The sequence below is a fragment of the Pteropus vampyrus genome, unplaced genomic scaffold (assembly GCF_000151845.1).
Source record: "Pteropus vampyrus isolate Shadow unplaced genomic scaffold, Pvam_2.0 Scaffold169, whole genome shotgun sequence".
NCBI lineage: Eukaryota > Metazoa > Chordata > Mammalia > Chiroptera > Pteropodidae > Pteropus > Pteropus vampyrus.
The window spans coordinates 2,703,539-2,724,056 of record NW_011888950.1 but is presented as its reverse complement, the minus strand read 5'-3'; the positions used below and the strand labels follow the sequence as shown (position 1 = coordinate 2,724,056).

Here is a 20,518-nt window from a genome sequence, read left to right as displayed (position 1 = left end):
GGTCCACACAGAGCAGGTGGATGCTGCAAGTCCCTAAATTCAGGATACAAGTCCCTAAATTCACTTTCCAAGAGAGATTATTTGGGCAAAACAGCATGGCAAGACCTCTAGTAACTCCAGACAATTAAAAGGACAGGATGTAATGGAAAAAGGAAAAAGAATTCTAGGTTTTTCTCATTTGGACTTTGAAGTGTGAGTCCAAACTAGGAACAGAGAGGGTTCTAGCATCAGAAGAACAGGAAGAAGCCCCAGATGAATTAGGATTCCCACATTCACCTGGGCAAACAGGAATCCTCCAATTTAAAGATGAACATCTTACCAACGATCATCCGATTTTGAGACAAAAGGAACAAGATGGCATAGAAGCTCCAAAAATAAATCACAGAATAACTAACAACTGAGTATAGAGAAGAAAAAAAATAAATAAGTAACACAAGCGTACGGTTCTCAGAGTACCTAGAGAGGAAAACACCTACATGAGGAAACAACAGGCAGAAGGGTAAAGAGGCAATTCTAGATCTCGGAAATCAAATATACAACTAGAAGCACTTTCCGGTTTAAGGTAGTAGAATGAATAAAATTTACTTGCTGACATCCAAATGGAAAACAAGAAGAAGAATGAGAAACAGAAATGAAAAGACCACCTTGGTTTAAAGAGGAGACACCTATAACCCCGCGTCACAAATATCTATGAAAATCAGAGTGGGTGGCAGAACTCTTCAAGAGACGACTCCTACTCTGAATATTTTTGTAACATTGCAGGCAGAAACATAAAAAAGCTTCTCCTTTGAAGTTAAATAAGCAGTAGGTGTAAGCAGTTAGACTAAAGCAATTGCTAATCTTTTAGGAGAACAGGAACACAGGTACCAAAATGTCTTAGGAAATCTTCCTAAGTCCTGTTGGAGGCCTACAATGTCAATCAGTGTGCGTAATATTTAGGGTATAGGTTAGGCTATCATAACAGAGATCTCAAAATTGAGTGGTTCAACCAATACAGAAGTTTGTTTCTCTCTCACATACTAGCTCAGGGTCATCAGGTAGATAAGCAGCTCTACTTGATCAGGTTATGTCGTGACCCAGACCCTTCTATCTTGTCCCACCATCCCCATAATCTCTAAAATCAGAGCAAATATGCACAGTTCTTCAGAAACTGATTTCTATACATGAAGTCTAAATACACATTTTCTTCTCTTACAATTTGTTCCCCCCGCCTACGTAAAAATAACTTATTTCTGGGTTTAAATTTTCTTTTTCTGTTCACCTGTATTATTGATGATCAACAGGCTGGTAAGAGAGTCTTGAGGAAGTTGTCCCGGAGAGAGGAAATACAATTCAGGTTTAAATTCCCAATCACTCCTTTGAACTAACACAGCATCATATATTGTTTCCACAATCAAAGGGAACAGTGAAATTCCAAATACCAATAGTCTACCAATAAAGAAAAAGTACCATATGAGTCTACAGCAATTTTATTTATTCAGTCAGACATTTCATAAATATCTGTTGAGTACCAACTCTGATGGTAAGTGCTAAAGTTTTGAAAGTCATACCTTAGCATGCCATACAGTACTAAAAGGCATTGCTATACAAACACCAGGCTAGCAAACAAACTGTGAAAACTAAACAGACCTGTGTATACGTATGGCTACTGAAGTGCTAATGCACAGGCATTGTCCTGACAGTAAAATCCAGTGCTGCATTTATCCATCCTCTGGCAGGAAGGTCGGGTATTAAATTCTGGTTTAAATTATCTTCTGGTTTAACCCTTTCTTGAAACTCCCTATCTAACAAAAACACAATGCCCTGATACTCACAGGGTCCGAAGCGCTTTCTTTCCACGTTTTAACTTTAAGAAACGGAGCCGTGCTATTGCACAGACCTGCATTCTCCAGAGTTCCAAGTCACTCACAGCCTTCCGCATTTCAGGGAAAGAAGAGGAAGCTGGCTCCATTTCATGTAGGCTTTCTGTGTCTCTTCTCATCTCTGCTTGTTCAAAATCTGTATCATTACACATGCATCATTAATGCTGTCCTTGGGTCATCACAGTTTTCTCTTTTTAGTAATATTAAAAATCATTTTAGAATGTTGTGGTTACAAAACAAATGATATAAGCAAAAATTATGTTTATCATATCCACATTCAATAAACTCAGTGATAAAATACACTGAATTTATACCAAAAGAAGAAGTTAGTAAAGGGTCATCTTATTATGTCCAGTCTTTGAAAAGGCATAGGAAGTCTCATATATAACACTATCTGAGGGATTTCAAGAAATCTTCTCCATAAGAATAGTCAGTCACTGATGCCTAAATGTCTACTATTAAGCTATCAGTAAATTAGAACAACAGGTAAAAGACTACCGACTCTGAAACCACCAGACCTGTACCTGATTGCCAAATACATGACTTACAAATGGCATAATTTGAGGCAAATTACTTAACTGCTCTTAGGTCTGATTTTCTCATATGTAAATGGTGCCAATGACACTTGGAGAATGGTCATTGTAGGAAGGCAATGCAGTATATCCACACATTGATTAAAGTGTCTGGTATAAACGCTCCATAAATGACAGTTTTTACTATTATCATCCACTAAAAAACACAGGAGATGAGTCTAAGCATTTCTTCCATTTAGACCTTAGTGGGATTTCGTATTGCACAAGCTAAGACTTCATGACCTTGATGGAGAGCCTTTCACATCCTCAAATTATGCAAGAAGCAGTGAGCATCTGAGAATAGGAGAAAACTACTAAAGTAGGAAGCAAATAGTTTCCAAAGAGAAATGTGGTATATTCCAAGAAGGGATCTGTGCTCAGACCAGTAATGATGTTAGCAAGCCATGACAGCCCTTCTCAAACAGCAAAGTCAAATGTGGAATTAGTCACTTTCTTTAGTGTGAATGATGTGTAAGATGTTATAAATACTAAATTGACACATGGTACTTTTGGAAAATGGTTGTATATGACTATACAAATGGATTTACCTTGCTCCACAGTTGATTTTCCTTCCACTTTCATGAACACTTCATTCAGAGTTGACGTGGAAATGTCATAACTCACCACACCCTGGCCAGAACCCTTATCAAGATCACTGAAAAGGTCTACGGTGACAGATAGGAATAGATACATTTAAAATACCACATCGATAACTTAACCTAGAAAAAGATCACTTAAAAGATGACGCAGAATATTGTTCAGAAAATTTATGTCTTTGCAGTATCAGAGTAAGCAAAAGCAAACTTTCACTGGAACGCTCTCCCTCCCTGAAATAAATACATCGGACCTCTCCCTCTATCCTCAAATCATCTGCAGTCTATCATCTAATCTCAGCTCATGAACTTCCTATAAGCTTCTTGAGGAAATAAGAGCAGTCAGAAAGAGCACCATCATCTCACTGCCACACCACAAGTCAACGTGTACTTCTACCCGTATTCTGGGTCTTCCTTCTATAGAGGTGGAAGACTTGTAGCTGCTTTTACCAAAGGTTATCTCTTTGACATGTGTTCTGAATTCTATCCCCTTTGGGCATCTTGAGAACTTTCCAAAGTAATCTGTTCTCTCTCCCTAGCTCTGTCCCTCCCACCCCCGCCCCCTCTCTCTGCAACTCAGACATTCAAAGCTGTTAACTATTCCCTCCTACTAGAAACATTTTCTTCCTTGAGTTAATAAGAACATATTCTCCTGTATTTCCTTCATCAGGACTCTTGATTTCTACCACCTCTGACTCCTCCTCTACTTTCTCCCGAGGGCCCAGTACTAGATCGCTTTCTGTCTCCATACACTCTAATCCCATGCCTTTGCATTAAATCCATCTATATGCTAATAATTCTCAAATTCAATTCTCACTTTGTTCTCTGATTTCCAAAATCTTAAACCATCTATATCCTTGGCTATTTGACAACTCCACTTAGAAGTTTAAAAGTATCTCAAAGTCAATATTTCCAAAATAGGACATTAACTCCTTCTTCTCCATTCTACCCAACTGTTCTTCCCATCATTTCAAAGTAAATGACACCACTTTCTAGCCAGTGATTCAAGCCAAAATTCTAGAAGTTCTCTTTGCTTGTTCACTTTTCCTCATGCTCCACAGACTGGCCATCAGCCAGATTCTTTAGATTTATCTCCAAATATGATTCAAATCCACCCACTTTCATTCCTCTTTCAACTGGTACTACAGTAGCTCAATGACCATCATCTTTCATCTACACCTCTGAAATGATCAGACGGCTGGTATCCCAGGGTGCACTCTTGTTCCTCTATAGCCAGAGTGGCCTTTTATATCCAGAGAATGAAAATATAAGTCACATCACATCAATTCCCCATTTAATGACTTTTGGTGGTTTCTCAATACTTTTAAAAAAAATTCAAAGACCACACCGCAGCCTCTAAAGCTCTACATGAGTGGGTCTCGATCTTCCTTACAGCCTTACCCCATCCCCACTTGCCACTGTCCTCCCTCACTCACCGACTCCAGGCACTCCCTTTTCCCCTCTGTTCGGAATGCTTTTGAGCATTTTCTTCTTATGGCATTCTGACTCTTTTCATATAAACTCCAACCTGACATCAGTCATCTCTCTAATCCATAATGTCTTGTTTATTATTTCATTACAGAACTAACACCATTGGTTTATTGCATGCATCTGCTTCTCCCGCCCAGTGCAATGTAGGTTCTATATGGGTAGGAACTCATAAGTCTTATTTAATTCTCTATCCCTAGAACCTTGAGCAGTGTTTTATATATAATAGATCCAATAAACATTTATTTTATATCTCTTCCATGGTGGATGCTTGGATGAGGATGCAAGCTCCTTTGAGAAGCCTCTCATGTGCCACTTTCTACACTAGGTGGGGTGATGGGCCAGCAAAATTACTGAGAGGAACCAGATGAGTACCGAGGTTGTAACAGCACTGTGTTTCCCCATGGCCCACACATGGCATGCAGAGGACCTGGGAGTCCCCTTATTTCCTACAAGGACATAAATATGTCATTGGACTTGCAAAGACCTGGATAAGGAAGCTGCCATGGGCTCACACATCAACACCAGGGACTTTGGGTAACAGATATTCTTGTGATGGTATCAGCAATATAACTTACTATTCCCCTTTCCCTACCAAAAAAGAAGGTGGGCTAATTGCATCTCATTGCACATTAGTCCAAGAACAGAATAACATAGTATAGCCCACCTTCCAGGCTACTACGAACAAAGAGAAAGCTACCGTATTTGCAGGTGAGACTAAATCTAATTCCTGAGCATTTGCCTAATCATCACTGGAATCACCCAAAAGTCTATTTAAATCAGGCTTATAGGGAGTTCGAGTTTAATAAACTAAATGCTTCAATAGAAAGGAAGCTGTTTAAAACAGAAAAGACTGAGAGACACATTTCCCCACAGCACCCATCCCACAGAACAGTCGTGAGGACTAAATGAGCTGACGCACATGGAACTATTAGAAGAATGCATGACTCACAGTAAGCACTGTGCGAAGAGCTAGTGGTTATTGGGATTACCCATCAAATGAAGCCTAGGTTGGTACTGCTACCTGGCAGACTAGACCCAAAGTGAACTCTTGTAGAATAAACAAACTACATTTTTCTCTATGAAATAAATACATACCCAATTAAAGTGCAGAAGGAGACTTGTGGCAGACAGCTTGATGCCTCGCCCCCATCTTTTCTGCACTCACCCATGCCCAGCAAATCCACTTATTAAGAATATCTGCCTGAAGGTATTTTTTTTCTGGGCTCTGAAGTATGCCAAGCTCATGTTGAACACAAGCCAGATCGTTCAGAAAATTAATGCTCCCAGAAGCATCTCTTAACCACTGATGGATAGGGAGTAGCCAATAAACACCCCAGGTTTCTCATCCCTCTGGTGATATAACTCTGAGCCCCCTACTTACTGAGTTACTTATTTCTCCCAGTGGTATCACACCTCAGTCGCTTGTTGCAATAACCTGCTCGATAATGCAAACTTCTCTGGCTTCCTTCCTTTCCCTTCCCTTCCCTTGCTCATGTCCCCATTCCCTACGGGTGCTTCTAGGCATCAATTACCCAACGAATTGCACTAAAATCCTCGTCTCAAGTTCTGCTTCTTAGGGAACCCAACCTAAAACGAAATCCAAGTCCATTAAACAATGAAAGTTATAATAATAATGTGAATACTTGTTCCCAAATTTCATTCCATTGTAATCATATTTAAGTTACCTGGAAATTTATCTGTCCTTTCCACAGGCAAAGTATACACAAGTTTTTCTTTGCTTTCTGTTTTTAATTTAGCATCAGGGATGTGATGATTAATAAAGGATGTTATTTTTTCTGGATCACATATTTCATTTCTGTACAAACTAATGTTTAAAAGAAAAGACAATTCATTTGTGTTTTTGCCAGTGCTATCACAAAAGAAGAGCTTTTATTGAATACCTAGCCATTGAGTACTACTTTTCTTGGCTTTAGGAAACAAACGAAATGAGTAAATAATTCTAATACTAACAATGCCATTGGTTTGAAAAATCTTCTGATCTATACAGAGAAGGTGTATAAACTCGAAACAACTACAAATATATAAACAGATACATAATGGAATTGAAACTATATGTCAAGCAGGAAGATAAATAGAGGGAGGTGAGATTATTTGGCAGAAGAACCTCCTTAGGGAAAATAATTACTACACCGGACCATGCTGATATCAGAAATTAGTGGCTAATAGGGAAATTTGGCCAACATGCATGTTTTGTTTGGCCAGAGTCTTTGTTTTTGTCCTAATTCTTTTTGCCTGAACACACTTTCTTGTTAGACACAGTCATTTTGAGACTCTGCTACCAGATTTGCAGCCACTTTTGATACTAGCTTCTGAAATTATTTGATTTTGTGCTCTTTGGAAAAATGAAAATACAGAATTGTATTGATCAGTTGAGGAAAGTGGAGGGTGGGAAAATGGTACAGGTTTAGGCTGCACGGAGCAGCGACCTGGAAAGTGGTCCATGAAATAGCCCTGCTGTGATCTGTCAGCTTGGGCTTATAATTTTGAAATTTTGCTTATCACGATGATGTTGAAATATAGGAAAAGCATTCGGGAAGCAATAATCAACACAGCACGGGAGGGATAAGCATAAGGCCAATTCTCTTTCATATTAGTCTATCTTTTTATATACCAGTATTGAAAATATAGATAGATAGATAGATATCCAATCTATCTCCATAGCCTTTACCTTAAGTGATATCCAAGACCCCATTTTCTCTTCAGAAAGTCAGAAGAGCCTGCACACTTCAGTCTCCCATTGGACATGATCACTTTTCTATCTGAGTAAAAAGAAGCAAGAAAGGATGATAGGAGTCATTTCTTCCCTCTCTAGAAGATAAAGATGAGGAGCAAAAGCTCAGATTTCCAAAGGAGAAGTGTTCTGTGGAGTATTACTATAGCTAATGTCCATTTAAAAATCTGAAATATGCATTAAGTCTACGGCCATACCACCCTGAACGCGTCCGATCTCATCTGAAATACACATTAAAATTGATGCATTTAAAATAAACTGATGAATTCCCATTCATTTTAGTGCCCGCTAATATTAAAAAAACAAACAAACAACAACAACAAAAAAAACCTAAAAACTACCTGGGTGCATTTTCTACTCTGGATGCTATGAAATGAGTGGATATTTTTCAAATAAATATACGTTAAAGATTTGGATATTTAAATTAATCAAAAGCTGATCTGGAAAATATCGCATTTTTTCATTAGTGGTCAAAATCCAGCAAATAAACAGTCGGCGAGGAATTCTGCAGTGGGACTAGACTCCTGTCATCCTCCAGATTGCTATGTAATATAGGCACACCAAGGCATTGGGAGCAGGGCTCTTGCCTTGGGAATAAATATTTCCCAAATCCTTTATTGTAATACTGAGAGAACACCAACAATTACCAGCCAGGATGTCAGCCTCATCCATGAAGTTGGTACTCAAGAGAGTCACACGGTCTGCTTTGCGTTCCTTGAGAAAACTCCATACTCGATGTCTTGAAAATGGATCCAACCCAGCAGTCGGTTCATCCAGCAGCAAAACCTACACAGGATGATGATATATAAGGTATGTCTCTCTCCCATTTTAACTGTTTCCAGAAAATAGTATGGATAACAATAAAAACCAAAAAAAAATAATAACCATCCGTCCATTTATGTCCAACAGACTTACCTCCACAGTCACACAGAGAAGATTCTCTCTTTATACATTACAGTGAAAGCATTGCTACTTTTAGTGGTGAAAGGGTTTGACTTTTCACTGATATTCAATCTGCATTCCTCCACATGTACAATCACACTTACTTGAGGATCTCCTAAAACGGCAATCCCAAGTGTCAGCTTTCTTTTCTGTCCTTCACTTAAATGTTTAGCAAGGTTATCCTGAATGTTTTGTATGTCCAACTCCAATAAAATTCTTTGTACCTATATGAGAAAATATACAAAGCTTAAAATCCAAGATGATTCATATTGTGCAAGTTTAACTGTTTATTGCAACAGTAGATATTTTTATAGGACCTCAATGTCTAAATTTTATTCATAACAGGACAGATAAGTCATGAAGAGGAATTCTGTGATCGTGATTTAACTTGGCAAATAGTTGGCAGTTTAGTTAATCTAAGCATGCGTTTACCTCTTGTTCCACTTCCTGTGGCAGAATCCCTTTTATTTTAGCAAACAGCCTGAGGTTTTCCTTCACAGTGAGCATGTCAAATTGAATACTGAATTGAGGACAAACACCAGTAATCTTCCTGATTTCCTCCAAGTCTTGCATTTCAGAGAGATTTTTATTGTAGATGGTAACTGATCCTGAGAACAGAAGTGAAAAATAACTTAAAATTGGCAAGATAATATATTTTATTAATGCTTGGAGATCTTATTCAGGAAAATGAATAAGATCATGGCTGTAATTTATTAATAATTAATAATTCTTTCTACATGCTCAGAGTAGTGTATATTTCCCCTAGAATATTGCATAGCGATGGAATAAACATAATAATTTTCATAAAAATTTGGGAAATATAAAATATATTTGAAATGATACAGTTCTGGTAAATAACTTTAGATAAACAAACATTATTTTCTCTTAAGCAGTCAAATATAAACCTTAAAGAGAGAAAGGCTACCTGTGACCTCATTCTATTATCAGACATCTTGCCTGTGAAACATTTTTTTTGCTCACCTTCTGTTGGAACAGACAACCCATTAAGGATGTTTAGCAACAAAGATTTGCCAGCTCCACTATGACCCAGAATTGCTGTAATTTGACCTTCATATATGTCAAGTAGCAAGCCTGTTTTTAGAATAAAATATTAACATTATTACTAAGAGGGCATTAGACAGGGCTGGTTCAAAAAATAGAACAAGAAAATTTATCTTAGTTGTATATTCTGAAGCATTTTGATATTTTAAAATATGTAACATTCAATATTTTTTTAGGTTGCTAAAATAACATGCTTTCTGCAGAATATTTGAGAAACAAATACGGTCACTTGGAAAATAAAATTAAGCATAATTCTAAATATTAATGTAATACACGTACTTGTTGGGTATATACATGTACATTTAAGAATACGTAAATGTATTTACGAACTTTGATCATACTCTCCTCTGTTCCAGCCTATCTCTTCAAATATTAAACAATAAACATTTTCCATGGCATTAATTGCCTTCTAAAATATATTCACCAAAAATTTATATTTCTCCCATGCCCATTTTTCTACTCTTTTGTTATAAACTTTTTACATTTACATGTCAGTAGAAAAATCACTTAGTCAAGAATCCATTTTTTGTTTGTTTGTTTGCCCTAAAACCAAGTGAAAATCAAACTTTATTATGGAAAGTTACTGGACAAAGTAAAACAAAATTCTTAAGAATTTTACTTGTAAAAATAATTTACATACCTCCTAAAAATCATTATTAATAAAAGCAAGATGTCCTCTATAAAACATAGCCACTAATTTTGATGCTTAAATATTTGTTATAGGAAACTATATTTGCTAGAATATTTAGTATCAGATATGTTCATTCATTCAAACTATAAACTACGTTTGTCATGGGATACTGACTTGTGGAATTTAATTCATTGTCAATGGTATTACTCACCTTGCTTTAGTTAATCTCACCAGTAAATGTGAACTATGAGAATTTCATGGCTAGTATAAAAAATTTATCAACTTTAAATCTAGGTGTTCTTTCCTCATAGTGCAAATAAAATATTCCTTATAGCAAACTCATCTTTAAAAAACAAAGTGAAATTATATTTTTCATTGTATAATCCCATTTTTGTAGATTAACAGATCCGTGAAACATCCAGAGGATTTTACATCCAGTTCTTAATCACAGTAAATTCCCAGATGGTGGAGAAAGTGTACTTTTTTTTTCTTTTCTTGTTTTGCTTATCTCTATTTTCTAATTTTTCACATTGAATTTTCCCTATTTTTTGAACTAAAAAAATTAATAAAACAATGAAATGTTTTTACCTTTCAGTGCTTCCACTTTTCCAGACTTTTCTTTATATTCTTTTTTAACATTTCTAATTCTGAAAAGACAAAAGAGGTGCTCTCTTAGCCAACACAGAAATAAAAATGGTACAGATCATGAACAACCCTACAGAGATGCAGTGAACCAATTTATGTGAATAAGGGACAGCATAACCAGTCTACTCAGAAAGACAAAGACATGATTAATCATTTCCCCGGGGACAGAAAATAAAAGTCTCTCTAGAAACTTATGATTAGAAAAGTGTTTTGTTTAGAAAAGTAGAATGCTCTGTAATCATGTTCACTTTCTTCCTCTAGTCTTGGAACACTTGATCTTCAAGATCAGCTCATTTATCTGCATTCTGTAACCATCAGCTCTCAAAGCCTCCAAGTCTCGTTGATTAATCAGACTGCCACCTGAATTTTCCTCTGACAGCGTATATTTAACCACTAACTCCTCTTTAGATATGACTGAATTTCTCTCTCCCCCCAATCTTAAAAAAAAAAAAAAATTCTTAAAAGTATAAACCTGACATCTCTACTTCCCCACTTCTCATTTCCTCCTCAGTCAATTGCCTTCTGGCTTCTGAACCACTATTCTAGTGAACCTCTTCATATTGAAATCATTAGTGACCTTCTAATTGCCAAATGCAACAAATATTTTCCATTCTTACTTATTGGGTATGGGTCTCTATTGATGACTTTTTCCTTGTTAAAAGTGGCGGCTTTTAAGGTGACATTTTACTTTATAAGTTTTCTTCCTATTTTTCTAAATGTTCCTTCTTTGTTTCCTTATTAGGTTCTCTTCTTTCATCAGACATACCATCTTGTGTTCCACAGGGTTCTCTATGTACATTGGATCATCTCACTCTAGACTCTGTCAATGGGTTCTCTCCTTGATTCTCATGGTTTCAACACCAACCCAATGTGGAACCCATTCTCATTCCTGAGCCAAAGCTTTAATGAATAAGCTTCAGATCAGATGACTTTCCTACACCTCCCCGACTCTAGTGAAGAATCCAGACTAAGAGACAGGATATCCAGAGTCAACACTGCATAGACTGGTCAGGGTTGGGTGGAGAGGGGACAGTGCTGCATGGGTGAGGACATTTCACATTTCTGTCCTTCACAGCAGAAGAACAAAGAACATTTTTCAGTCTGTAACTAACCCTATCTTAGAAGATTGGATATGACGATTATTATATTTGAATAGTAATATAATTTTATTTTTTGTGTTCTCAACTGGGAAAGTGGGGCTAATGACATTAGAATTGAGCTTTGGGGAATTATTTCTCCCTTGGCTTTGCTCTTTTGGGCAGATGTTTTCTATGGAGCTGAGGTTGGGGTGGGGCTATTGCCTCCTAGAAACCTTAACGTCAGGTTTAGGTTTCAGAATAGGGTCAGAATTAGAAGAAAGAAGCTGAGGCATGAGTGTTTACTCTATGCTTTTTGTTTTAGAGAGAAGTATTTCACTTTCTAGCTAGAGTTTCAATTCATTCATCTTCCTTTGTCTTCTGATGTCTCTGCAACAGCTAGAGGTTAAGAGCACAGACTCTGGAGCCACCTTCGCGGTTACGAGTGTGTGACATTGGGCAAGAGCCTTAACCTTTCAGTACTTCACTGTCCTCATGTGTTAAATGGGCAAAATAAAAGTGCCTGCCTCATACACTTTTCGTGAGAATTAAATGTGTGCTTGGCACATGGTAAGCATTATATGACTATCTTTTAAATAAATAAAAGGTCAATATTTAAAACTCTCTAATTCTTTAACTTTTGTGCATATTAGAAAAATCTACAGGGCTCTTTAAAAGCCACAGATACTGGGTGCAAGCCCACATCTCCTGACTTAGAATCACTGGAGGTGGGGTCTGAGAGAACAGACACTTTAAGAGCTCCTCATATCAATCTGTAACAAATAACCCTACAAAGTAGATATTGCTCTTGTTTCCTAGAGGACACTGAGACTCAGAGCAACTTCCTTGTTTCTCCAAGACCACACATTAAATGAGAGGGAAGTGTGGTATTAAAATCTAATAATTTGATCTCAAATTTCTTACTTCTTCCATCATACCATATAAGCCAAATGGAAGTATGGAGGAAGACACTTGGAGAAAGAAAAAAGCAAAAACAAAAGAAAGGTGGAGGACAAGAGACAGAAACAAGATGGAGGGTGATGAGACAATAGCATATGGAGCTAGGCAAGAGAATTCTCCTTTCAAGTTAGTTAGGAGTTAGAAGTAGCAGTTAGGAGGTGCTGGTGCTGGCAGTGGGAGACTTCAGAGTGATGTTCACAAAAACACACTTCTTCCTCCATGTTTTGCCTCAGGCTCATCCTACTGCTACAGTTAATAATTCATTACCCTTGCTCCCATACATTAGTATAAGTGATTACCTGATGGCCTCTTTTCCTTGGAATTCTGGAGCTATTGGTTCAAAATAATCATCAGAGGGATGCACGGGGTCTATTTCTTTCTCAGTGGTCTTATCATGAGTCCTTCGGCGTTGGAAACAAGATGATGAGTCCAAGAAAAATAATGGAGAATAACGGCGCTCATTTCCGTCTAATTAATCAAGAGGCAATAAAATATTGGATCAGTAATATTAAAATAATGATCAAAGAATCCATGTTCAGAATAGTGCAGAATGTCTCGGACTTACAAGTATCATAGAGAAATTCTTCCTTAACTTCCTATTACTAAGAAGAAAACTTGATAATTAAGTACAGAATGAAAATCCAAAGGAAATAGTACATTATCACAAAAGTTAATAGAACTTTCAACAAAGTACAAATCAAAGGTTCAAATAAAATGCAATCTAAAGGTATTTAAAAGAATGAATGAAACCAAATATTTGTGGAAAAACCAAATATTTGTGGAAAATATGGCATAAAATTAGTTGTAAACATATCTGTAAAACTTATTAAATCATCTGACCACAGCAATATAATTGAACATAATACTGAAATCTATATGGTACATGAATTAAAAATACACGGAGAAATTATATTTGTTCAGGATGAATACATAATCATTTCCAGATTTAAAAAAATGAGGTAGTATTTATAGTTAAGGGCCTTCAGATATAAACTAGAAGTAATAGAAAGACAAGACTACATAGAAAAATAGAAGACAACCTAAAAGACAGTCAAAGTATAAGGAACATTAAAAATAAGAACATAAATAAAGAAGATGACTGTGTAAGGAAAAAAGCATTCTGATTCTAGTATGCGAAGGAATTCTAGGCTTATGTGAAATTTTTGGCTGGTAGCAAGATAAAGGAAATCTAACTGGGCAATATACTTCTGTAAATATAAACAATATATGAAAAAATTTCAGAATAATGCTGAAAATATTCTAATTTTCATTTTGGTATTATCTTTAAGGGTGGATATCTCCCCTTCTGAAATGGTCTTCCCAGAATCGGGGGAGCGAGGAAGATACTGATTATTTCACAACTGAGGTCCTTTCTAGCTGTGTTTAGATACAAGCTGCCTTACATACTTGAAAGAAGAACAAATATTTACTAGACAGTATTTCTACTGCATGATGGCCCTACACTGTATAATCCAAAACCATCTTAAGAACTAATTTATTTTAGTTCATTATGATACAAATCCTAAATATCATTCTTTGAAAACACTTTCAGGGACCCTTGGAAAAAAAAGTAACGTTATTTAATACTATATAATTATAATATGTATTAAAATGATCATTATTGTATATTTATAATGTGTATTATTATATTAAAGTCAAAGTCATTGTTTTTACTTAAAATTTTTTTAAACTATTAAAACTATGAGATAGAAATAAAACTCATTCAGTCTATGATGGGAAGTAGTTGTTATTCTTAATTTCTTAAAATATATTTATATAACCTTAAGAAAAAAACTTCAGTGTAATCTATATCTACAGAGCAGAGAAAAACCCACTATTACTTACAGGGTAAGATTTTGTCAAAGTATAATGCCAATACCAAGTAGAAAAAAGCATCAAAGGCCAATACGAAAAAAGTTGCTATCATTACATATGAGTCTCCTGAAGGGTCAGGAAAAGTTACACCATTCATATTATAGTCCAGGTGGATAATCTAAGATTCAAACAAAAATAATAAATATTTAAATTAAACAAGTAAAAACAATTCAGTGTAGCAGCAAAAAATTATTTTAGTAAGTAGCTTTTTCAAAAGGACCTTAAAATGAAGTTATTAATGAAATCACTTCTGTTTTACAGCAATCAAAGGAATATGAGAAGAAAATACTGATTTAAAAAATAGAATCCTTGGAGGGAGGAAAAGAGGCGAAAAAATATAATGTTCTAAGAATAAGAATATAAATTATAATTCATTTGCTTGTTTTCATAAAGTCATTGTAATATTGCAAAATATCTACACTGTGCATCAAAGAACTGTACACTTGAAAGCTATGTAATTTTATTAAGCAATGTCATCCTAATAAATTTAATTAAAAAAAAAGAAATACAAATGTTAGGAAGAACATGAAGAATTTCTTGAAGGATCTTATTGGTATACTGATGAGAACTTACCTCTTTTTCTAGTTATTACTGAAAATAAAGATTTGTATTTATAATTTTGTCAGGTAATAATAGCTACTATGTTCTAAGCACTGTTCTAAGTGCCTTTTTTATATTATCTCATTTAATCTTCATCATAACCCTATAAGGTAGGTCTTATTACTTTTATTTGCATTTCACATATATGATGAAACTGAGGCACAGAGAAATTGCATAGCTTAACCAAATGAAGTAAAAAATCACATAGTGAGGAGTGAGAAAGCGGAAATCAGAATACAGAAAGTCCAGCTCCAAAGCTCCATTCTACTCTAGAAACTATATAACTTCTCAATTCATTTTAAAATGTTATTTCATGACAAAGTTGAGTTTATTCTAAAAATGCAAAGTTGAGTCAACATTGGAAAATCAATCAAATTAATTTAACATAAAACAGATAAAAAGAGAAAAAGCATTTAATAAAATTGAATACCCATTTACAATAAATAAAAAAAGTCTCCTCTCAAACTAAGATATCTTCCTCAATCTGGTGAGCTAGATGTACAAAAACCAAAACCACAAATCATGTGTAATCGTGAAATGTTGAAAGCTTTTTCTTTGCCTACATTTGTATTCAACATTGTACTAGAGGTCCCAATCTGCGCAGTTAGGCAATAAATGAATGAATGAATGAATGAATGGCATAAGGATTGCAAAAGGAAAAACAAACTATCATTTGGAGACAACATTATTATATATAAGGAAATCCCAAGATAAAACCCTGAAAAATATTAGAATTAATAACAGAATATAGCAAGAATACTGGATACAATACCAATGTACCAAAATCAGTTGCATCGTTCTACATTAACAACATACATTTCGAAATAAGAATTTAAACAGAGATGCTATTTATGAGGCGTCAAAGAACTTGGGAATAAATCAAACAAAAATGTGTAAGACTCTATACTAAAATTAAAACAATTATGAAGGAAAAATTAATAGGAAGATATATTATATTCATGATAAAAAAAAGTGTCAATTTTCTCCAAATTGACTGAAAAATTCGACTGCATTAAAATCTCAATAGCTTTGCATTCACATACTGTGTATAACTTGATAAGTTAATTCTAAAATTTATATCGTTGCAAAGAATCTAGAATAGAAAAAGACTCTCTTGGAAAAGCAAATGAAGTGGTTGAATTGTTACTACTAGATATTAAGACATATTATAAAGCAAAAAATCACGACAACATAACAGTGCAAAGACAGACAGATGGGCCAAGACATGATTGCTTGAGTTGTGACAAAGGAAACGCTGCAATTCATTTGGGGAAAGGATGTCTTTTCAATAAATGGAGCTGAAGCAACTGGATATTCATGTCGAAAAATTAATATTGCCTCTACCTATAGATACACAAAAGTCCTTTTGTAAAAGATTCTGCATCTAAATATAAAAGAATCAATCAAGCTTCTAGAATAAAAAGGTAGAATATCTCTGTAATCTTGGGATAAGCAATGATTTAAACAGACACAAAAAGTATTCTATAGTAAAGAAAAACTTGACAAACTGGACTTTATCAAAATTAAGAACTTCTGTCCAACAGAAGCACCACTAAGAGAGTAAAAATGTCAGCAACGAATAACTGAAAAATGTCTCATATTCAGCATGTATAAAGAATTCCTACCGAGCAATAAAGAAAAAGTAGAAAACACAGTAGAAAATGGGCAAAAGAGCTGGATTGGTGGTTTTTAAAAAAGAAAATTCAACAAGACATCAATGATCAGATAAATAAGAGTTAATGCCATGATGATATATCATTACATATCTATCAGAATGGCTAAAATTTCAAAGACCGAAAATACTAAAGGTTGGTGAAGATTTGGAACAGTTGGAATTTTGAAACACTGTAGGTACAAAAGTGAACTGATGTAACCACTTTTCACTCAAAAAAAATTGAGATTTCAAAAAGAGGTTTACACAACAGTTTTAAATAAACAAATAGAATGCTTAGTTATGTGAAGTGAAAAGAAAGATAAATATTTGTATATAGAAATAAAACGAGCAGAAAATACTTCAAAGCGAAAATATATCTGAGATGTAAAAATCTGGAAGACTTTCTTACTCAAGTTTCTTTGGGAGATGACTATTTTTTCTACAATGTAATAACAACATTTTAAAATTTAGCTTTAGAGTAGAACTGTTTAGGACAAAAGTTGTGCATTGGAAAGAGTCATGAAGTATCAAATTCTTTTGAAAGGTCAATAATAAACCAATGAACTCTTCTCTCACCTGGGCCATTCCAGCAGTGAAGGCAAATGGGCTGCAGATACTCAAAATCCATTCCACAGATGTAGGAAGTTGCCTATAAAATGCAGTGAGTCCCACACCCCCCCAAAAGAGAGTGAGGAGAAACACAACCAAATTGATGAGGACAGTTTTCTTGAACAACACGCTCATCAGGAATGTTAAAGCTATCTGAAAGAGAGAGAAGACAGCCGGCTGTTATTTAGATTTAATTTTCTGAGAATCGTTGGTAGCACAATAAAACAAGGATCTTTATATCATAACGTCTTCATCAGTGAGTCAGTGATGAAAATGTTTAGGTGTAATTGTACTCAGTCCTTCTCTCAACTCCTTTATAAACAGGATCCTTATTTGCCCTATTCAAATGCTAAGCTTTTGTTGCTAAGCAAAGGGTGGGAAAAGCTGGAAGAAGAGCTGAGGAAAACAGACTTGGAAAGATTGGAAGACACTAAATTAATGTGTTAAAGTGCATTGACATACCTTCTGCAGAAAACACCCTGGAAAGTGGGAGAAATCAGAGACTCTTGTTCAGAGAAGGGAGAAGGGGTGAGAAGTCAGGACAAGGTGGACTATTAAAGGGAGAGGAGTTGCTACCATGTGATGGGGGCCTCTGGGGGATAAAAGATGGGTCCACCCCTCAAGTGCATCCTCATTAATCATCTACAAAAGTCTTAGAAAATTTAGAGCCAAAATATATTTTTATTTTTGAGGCATCATTTCATTAAATCAGTTCTTCATGCAAAAGAGAAGTCCATTTTTATTTATGTTACATGATTTTATCACATTCATAGAGACACTCAAAACACACACACACACACACACACACACACACACACACAAAATGGGCATGAAAGGAGCGACGAGTAGCCTGCCGTGACATTACTTTTTTCTACAGATAGCTAAGGCCTAAAGCAGAGAAAGTGGTAATAAATGCGTGAACTTACCAAGGACAAGCCATATAAGAAAAAGAGTGTAAATATAACCATGAAGCCTGTCATGACTATAATTTGGGTAGATACTATGATCATTGTAATGATTATGGAAATAATGAAGATGAAGCCAGCATAGATTAAACCCCAGGAGAGCCTAAATAAAGACAAAAAGTTATTGCAATTATTTTAACTGTATTATGAATATTTCAAACATACAAAAATATCTAAAGAATAATGCAATGATTGCCCTTGTATCTGCCACCTCGATTAATTACTAAAATATTATCAATATGACATTGGCATGATGCCTACTTGCTAGGTGTCAGCTCTCTATTCACACATTGTATAAGTAGTATAAAGATTGTATAAATAGTATTATATGTATTCTTCTGCAACTCGTCGTTATCAATCAACATAAACAATAGTATACACAGCTATATATTTCATTATACGAATACATCCCAGTGTTCTGCCCATAGATATTTGTTTCCTTTTCTTATTTTTTACTAATGCATCATTTCTAAGAACATTCTTCTGTCATTTTGGGAAAATGCACAAACATGTCTTGGAGGTAAATTTGCCGAACTTAAGGAGGTAGGCATTTTGTACCCTCAGCTTGATTGTATATTACCAAAGTATTCTGATTGTAGACTTGGAAAGGAAACTTAACAGCTACTAATCAAGCAAGTAACCACAGAAGCATTGCAGGGAAGATGATAATCTGACCATTCTTGAGGCTCTCAGCCAGCACCTCCACTCTCCCTAGTAGCAGAAAATTGAAATTTCTTAACTCTACTAAGCTCATTCCATTTTTGCTATTCCTATTCATGATTCTTGAACTTATATAAATTATAGTATGCCCTTAAGGTTCACACTGTTTTGCTTTATATGTGCTGGTGTTCACATTTTTATAAGGTAGCTATTAATAAGAAACAGTATTTACCCTGAGATCTAACAAGCCTAAAGGGGGTTTTAGTCCAAGCTTCTCATTTTACAGATGAGTGAACTGCAGTCCCTATTATTAGTTCATGGGCCTATTCAAGGTGGACAAAGTAAACCAGTTTAAAAAGATAAGATGAAGCAGCAAGCCTTCGCTCTTTCCTCTACATAAAATTGCCTTATTAAGAATTCGCTTTCTATTACTCGGTCATTAAAAAAATGAAATATTACCATTTGTAATGACATGGACGGATGTAGAGGATATCATGCTAACTGAACTAACTCAGACAGAGAAAGACAAATACCATATGATTTTGCTTATATGCTGGAATCTAAAGAACAAAATAAAATAACAAACAAAACAGAAAGAGACTCATAGATACAGAGAACAAATGTGACTGCCAGATGGGCAGGGGTTGGGGGACTGGGGGAAAAAGGTAAAGGAATTAAGAAGCACAAATTGGCAGTTACAAAACAGTCACAGGGGTGTGAAGTACAGCATAAGGAATATAGCCACTAATATTGTAATAACCATGTATAGTGCCAGGTGGGTACTAGACTAATCAGGGGGATCACTTCATAAATTATATAAATGTCTAACCACTATACTGTATACCTGGAACTAATATAAAGTAATATTGAATGTAAAAAAAATAAATAAATAAACCACTGAAAAAAATAGCAAAAGTAGTAAAACTGAGAACTTGCATCAATATGTTCCAGTACAACATGTTTACTGCTTATTTGACTTTTTTCTAAATTTCATATCATTACAATGATTCAGCCTGTGTTAGAAACGTCAGCGTTTTTTAAAAAGCCTACCACATTCTGCAGAATCCATTTCCTAAGAATGGACGGGAACTACAAAGGTAGGAATTGAAAAACCACAGAGTAGGGGAATTACAAATACAGGAAATTAAAACATTATCTAAAAAAAGGAACTCATTGCAGAGAGTTTGGGGTAGGGATAAGAAAGATGTTACTAAATCCAAGAAAACTTTCATAATACAAATAAAGCAATTCAGACATCACACTTAAAGAATAAACAGTGATTACATTTATTACCATAAATTAAAAAAAAGGTTGTCATAAAATTTATTTGCAATAGATGTCCTGTACTTAATAAAAATGTTTCAGAATATATATATATATTCTGACAGAGACTAAATCAAAAAGAGAGATATATATATATATGTGTATATATATATATCTACACACACACACACACATGTCTTATCATAAGTTTTCAGCAAATTATAATCACTACTGCGTGTGGCAAAATTTGACAGAGACTAAATCAAAAAGAACCAAAGAAAAAGTAGCCAGTATATCAAGTTTAAA

The 20,518-nt window shown here is 35.1% G+C and overlaps 1 protein-coding gene across 1 annotated transcript in view; it reads right to left on the bottom strand.

Annotated features, from left to right (window-relative positions):
* The window catches only part of ABCA6 (ATP binding cassette subfamily A member 6), a 49,677-nt gene that overhangs the window by 22,958 nt on the left and 6,201 nt on the right, over positions 1 to 20,518 (bottom strand). Inside the window, exons 6-19 of the mRNA XM_023536740.1 lie at positions 18,251 to 18,392; positions 17,292 to 17,477; positions 14,432 to 14,579; positions 12,886 to 13,054; positions 10,494 to 10,552; positions 9,194 to 9,304; positions 8,645 to 8,820; positions 8,317 to 8,436; positions 7,918 to 8,056; positions 7,208 to 7,298; positions 6,204 to 6,343; positions 2,983 to 3,099; positions 1,815 to 1,998; positions 1,262 to 1,428 (exon numbers count right to left, since the gene is read on the bottom strand). Of these exons, the coding sequence (XP_023392508.1) occupies positions 1,262 to 1,428; positions 1,815 to 1,998; positions 2,983 to 3,099; positions 6,204 to 6,343; positions 7,208 to 7,298; positions 7,918 to 8,056; positions 8,317 to 8,436; positions 8,645 to 8,820; positions 9,194 to 9,304; positions 10,494 to 10,552; positions 12,886 to 13,054; positions 14,432 to 14,579; positions 17,292 to 17,477; positions 18,251 to 18,392 (1,949 nt within the window). The remainder of the gene's footprint in view (positions 1 to 1,261; positions 1,429 to 1,814; positions 1,999 to 2,982; positions 3,100 to 6,203; positions 6,344 to 7,207; positions 7,299 to 7,917; positions 8,057 to 8,316; positions 8,437 to 8,644; positions 8,821 to 9,193; positions 9,305 to 10,493; positions 10,553 to 12,885; positions 13,055 to 14,431; positions 14,580 to 17,291; positions 17,478 to 18,250; positions 18,393 to 20,518) is intronic.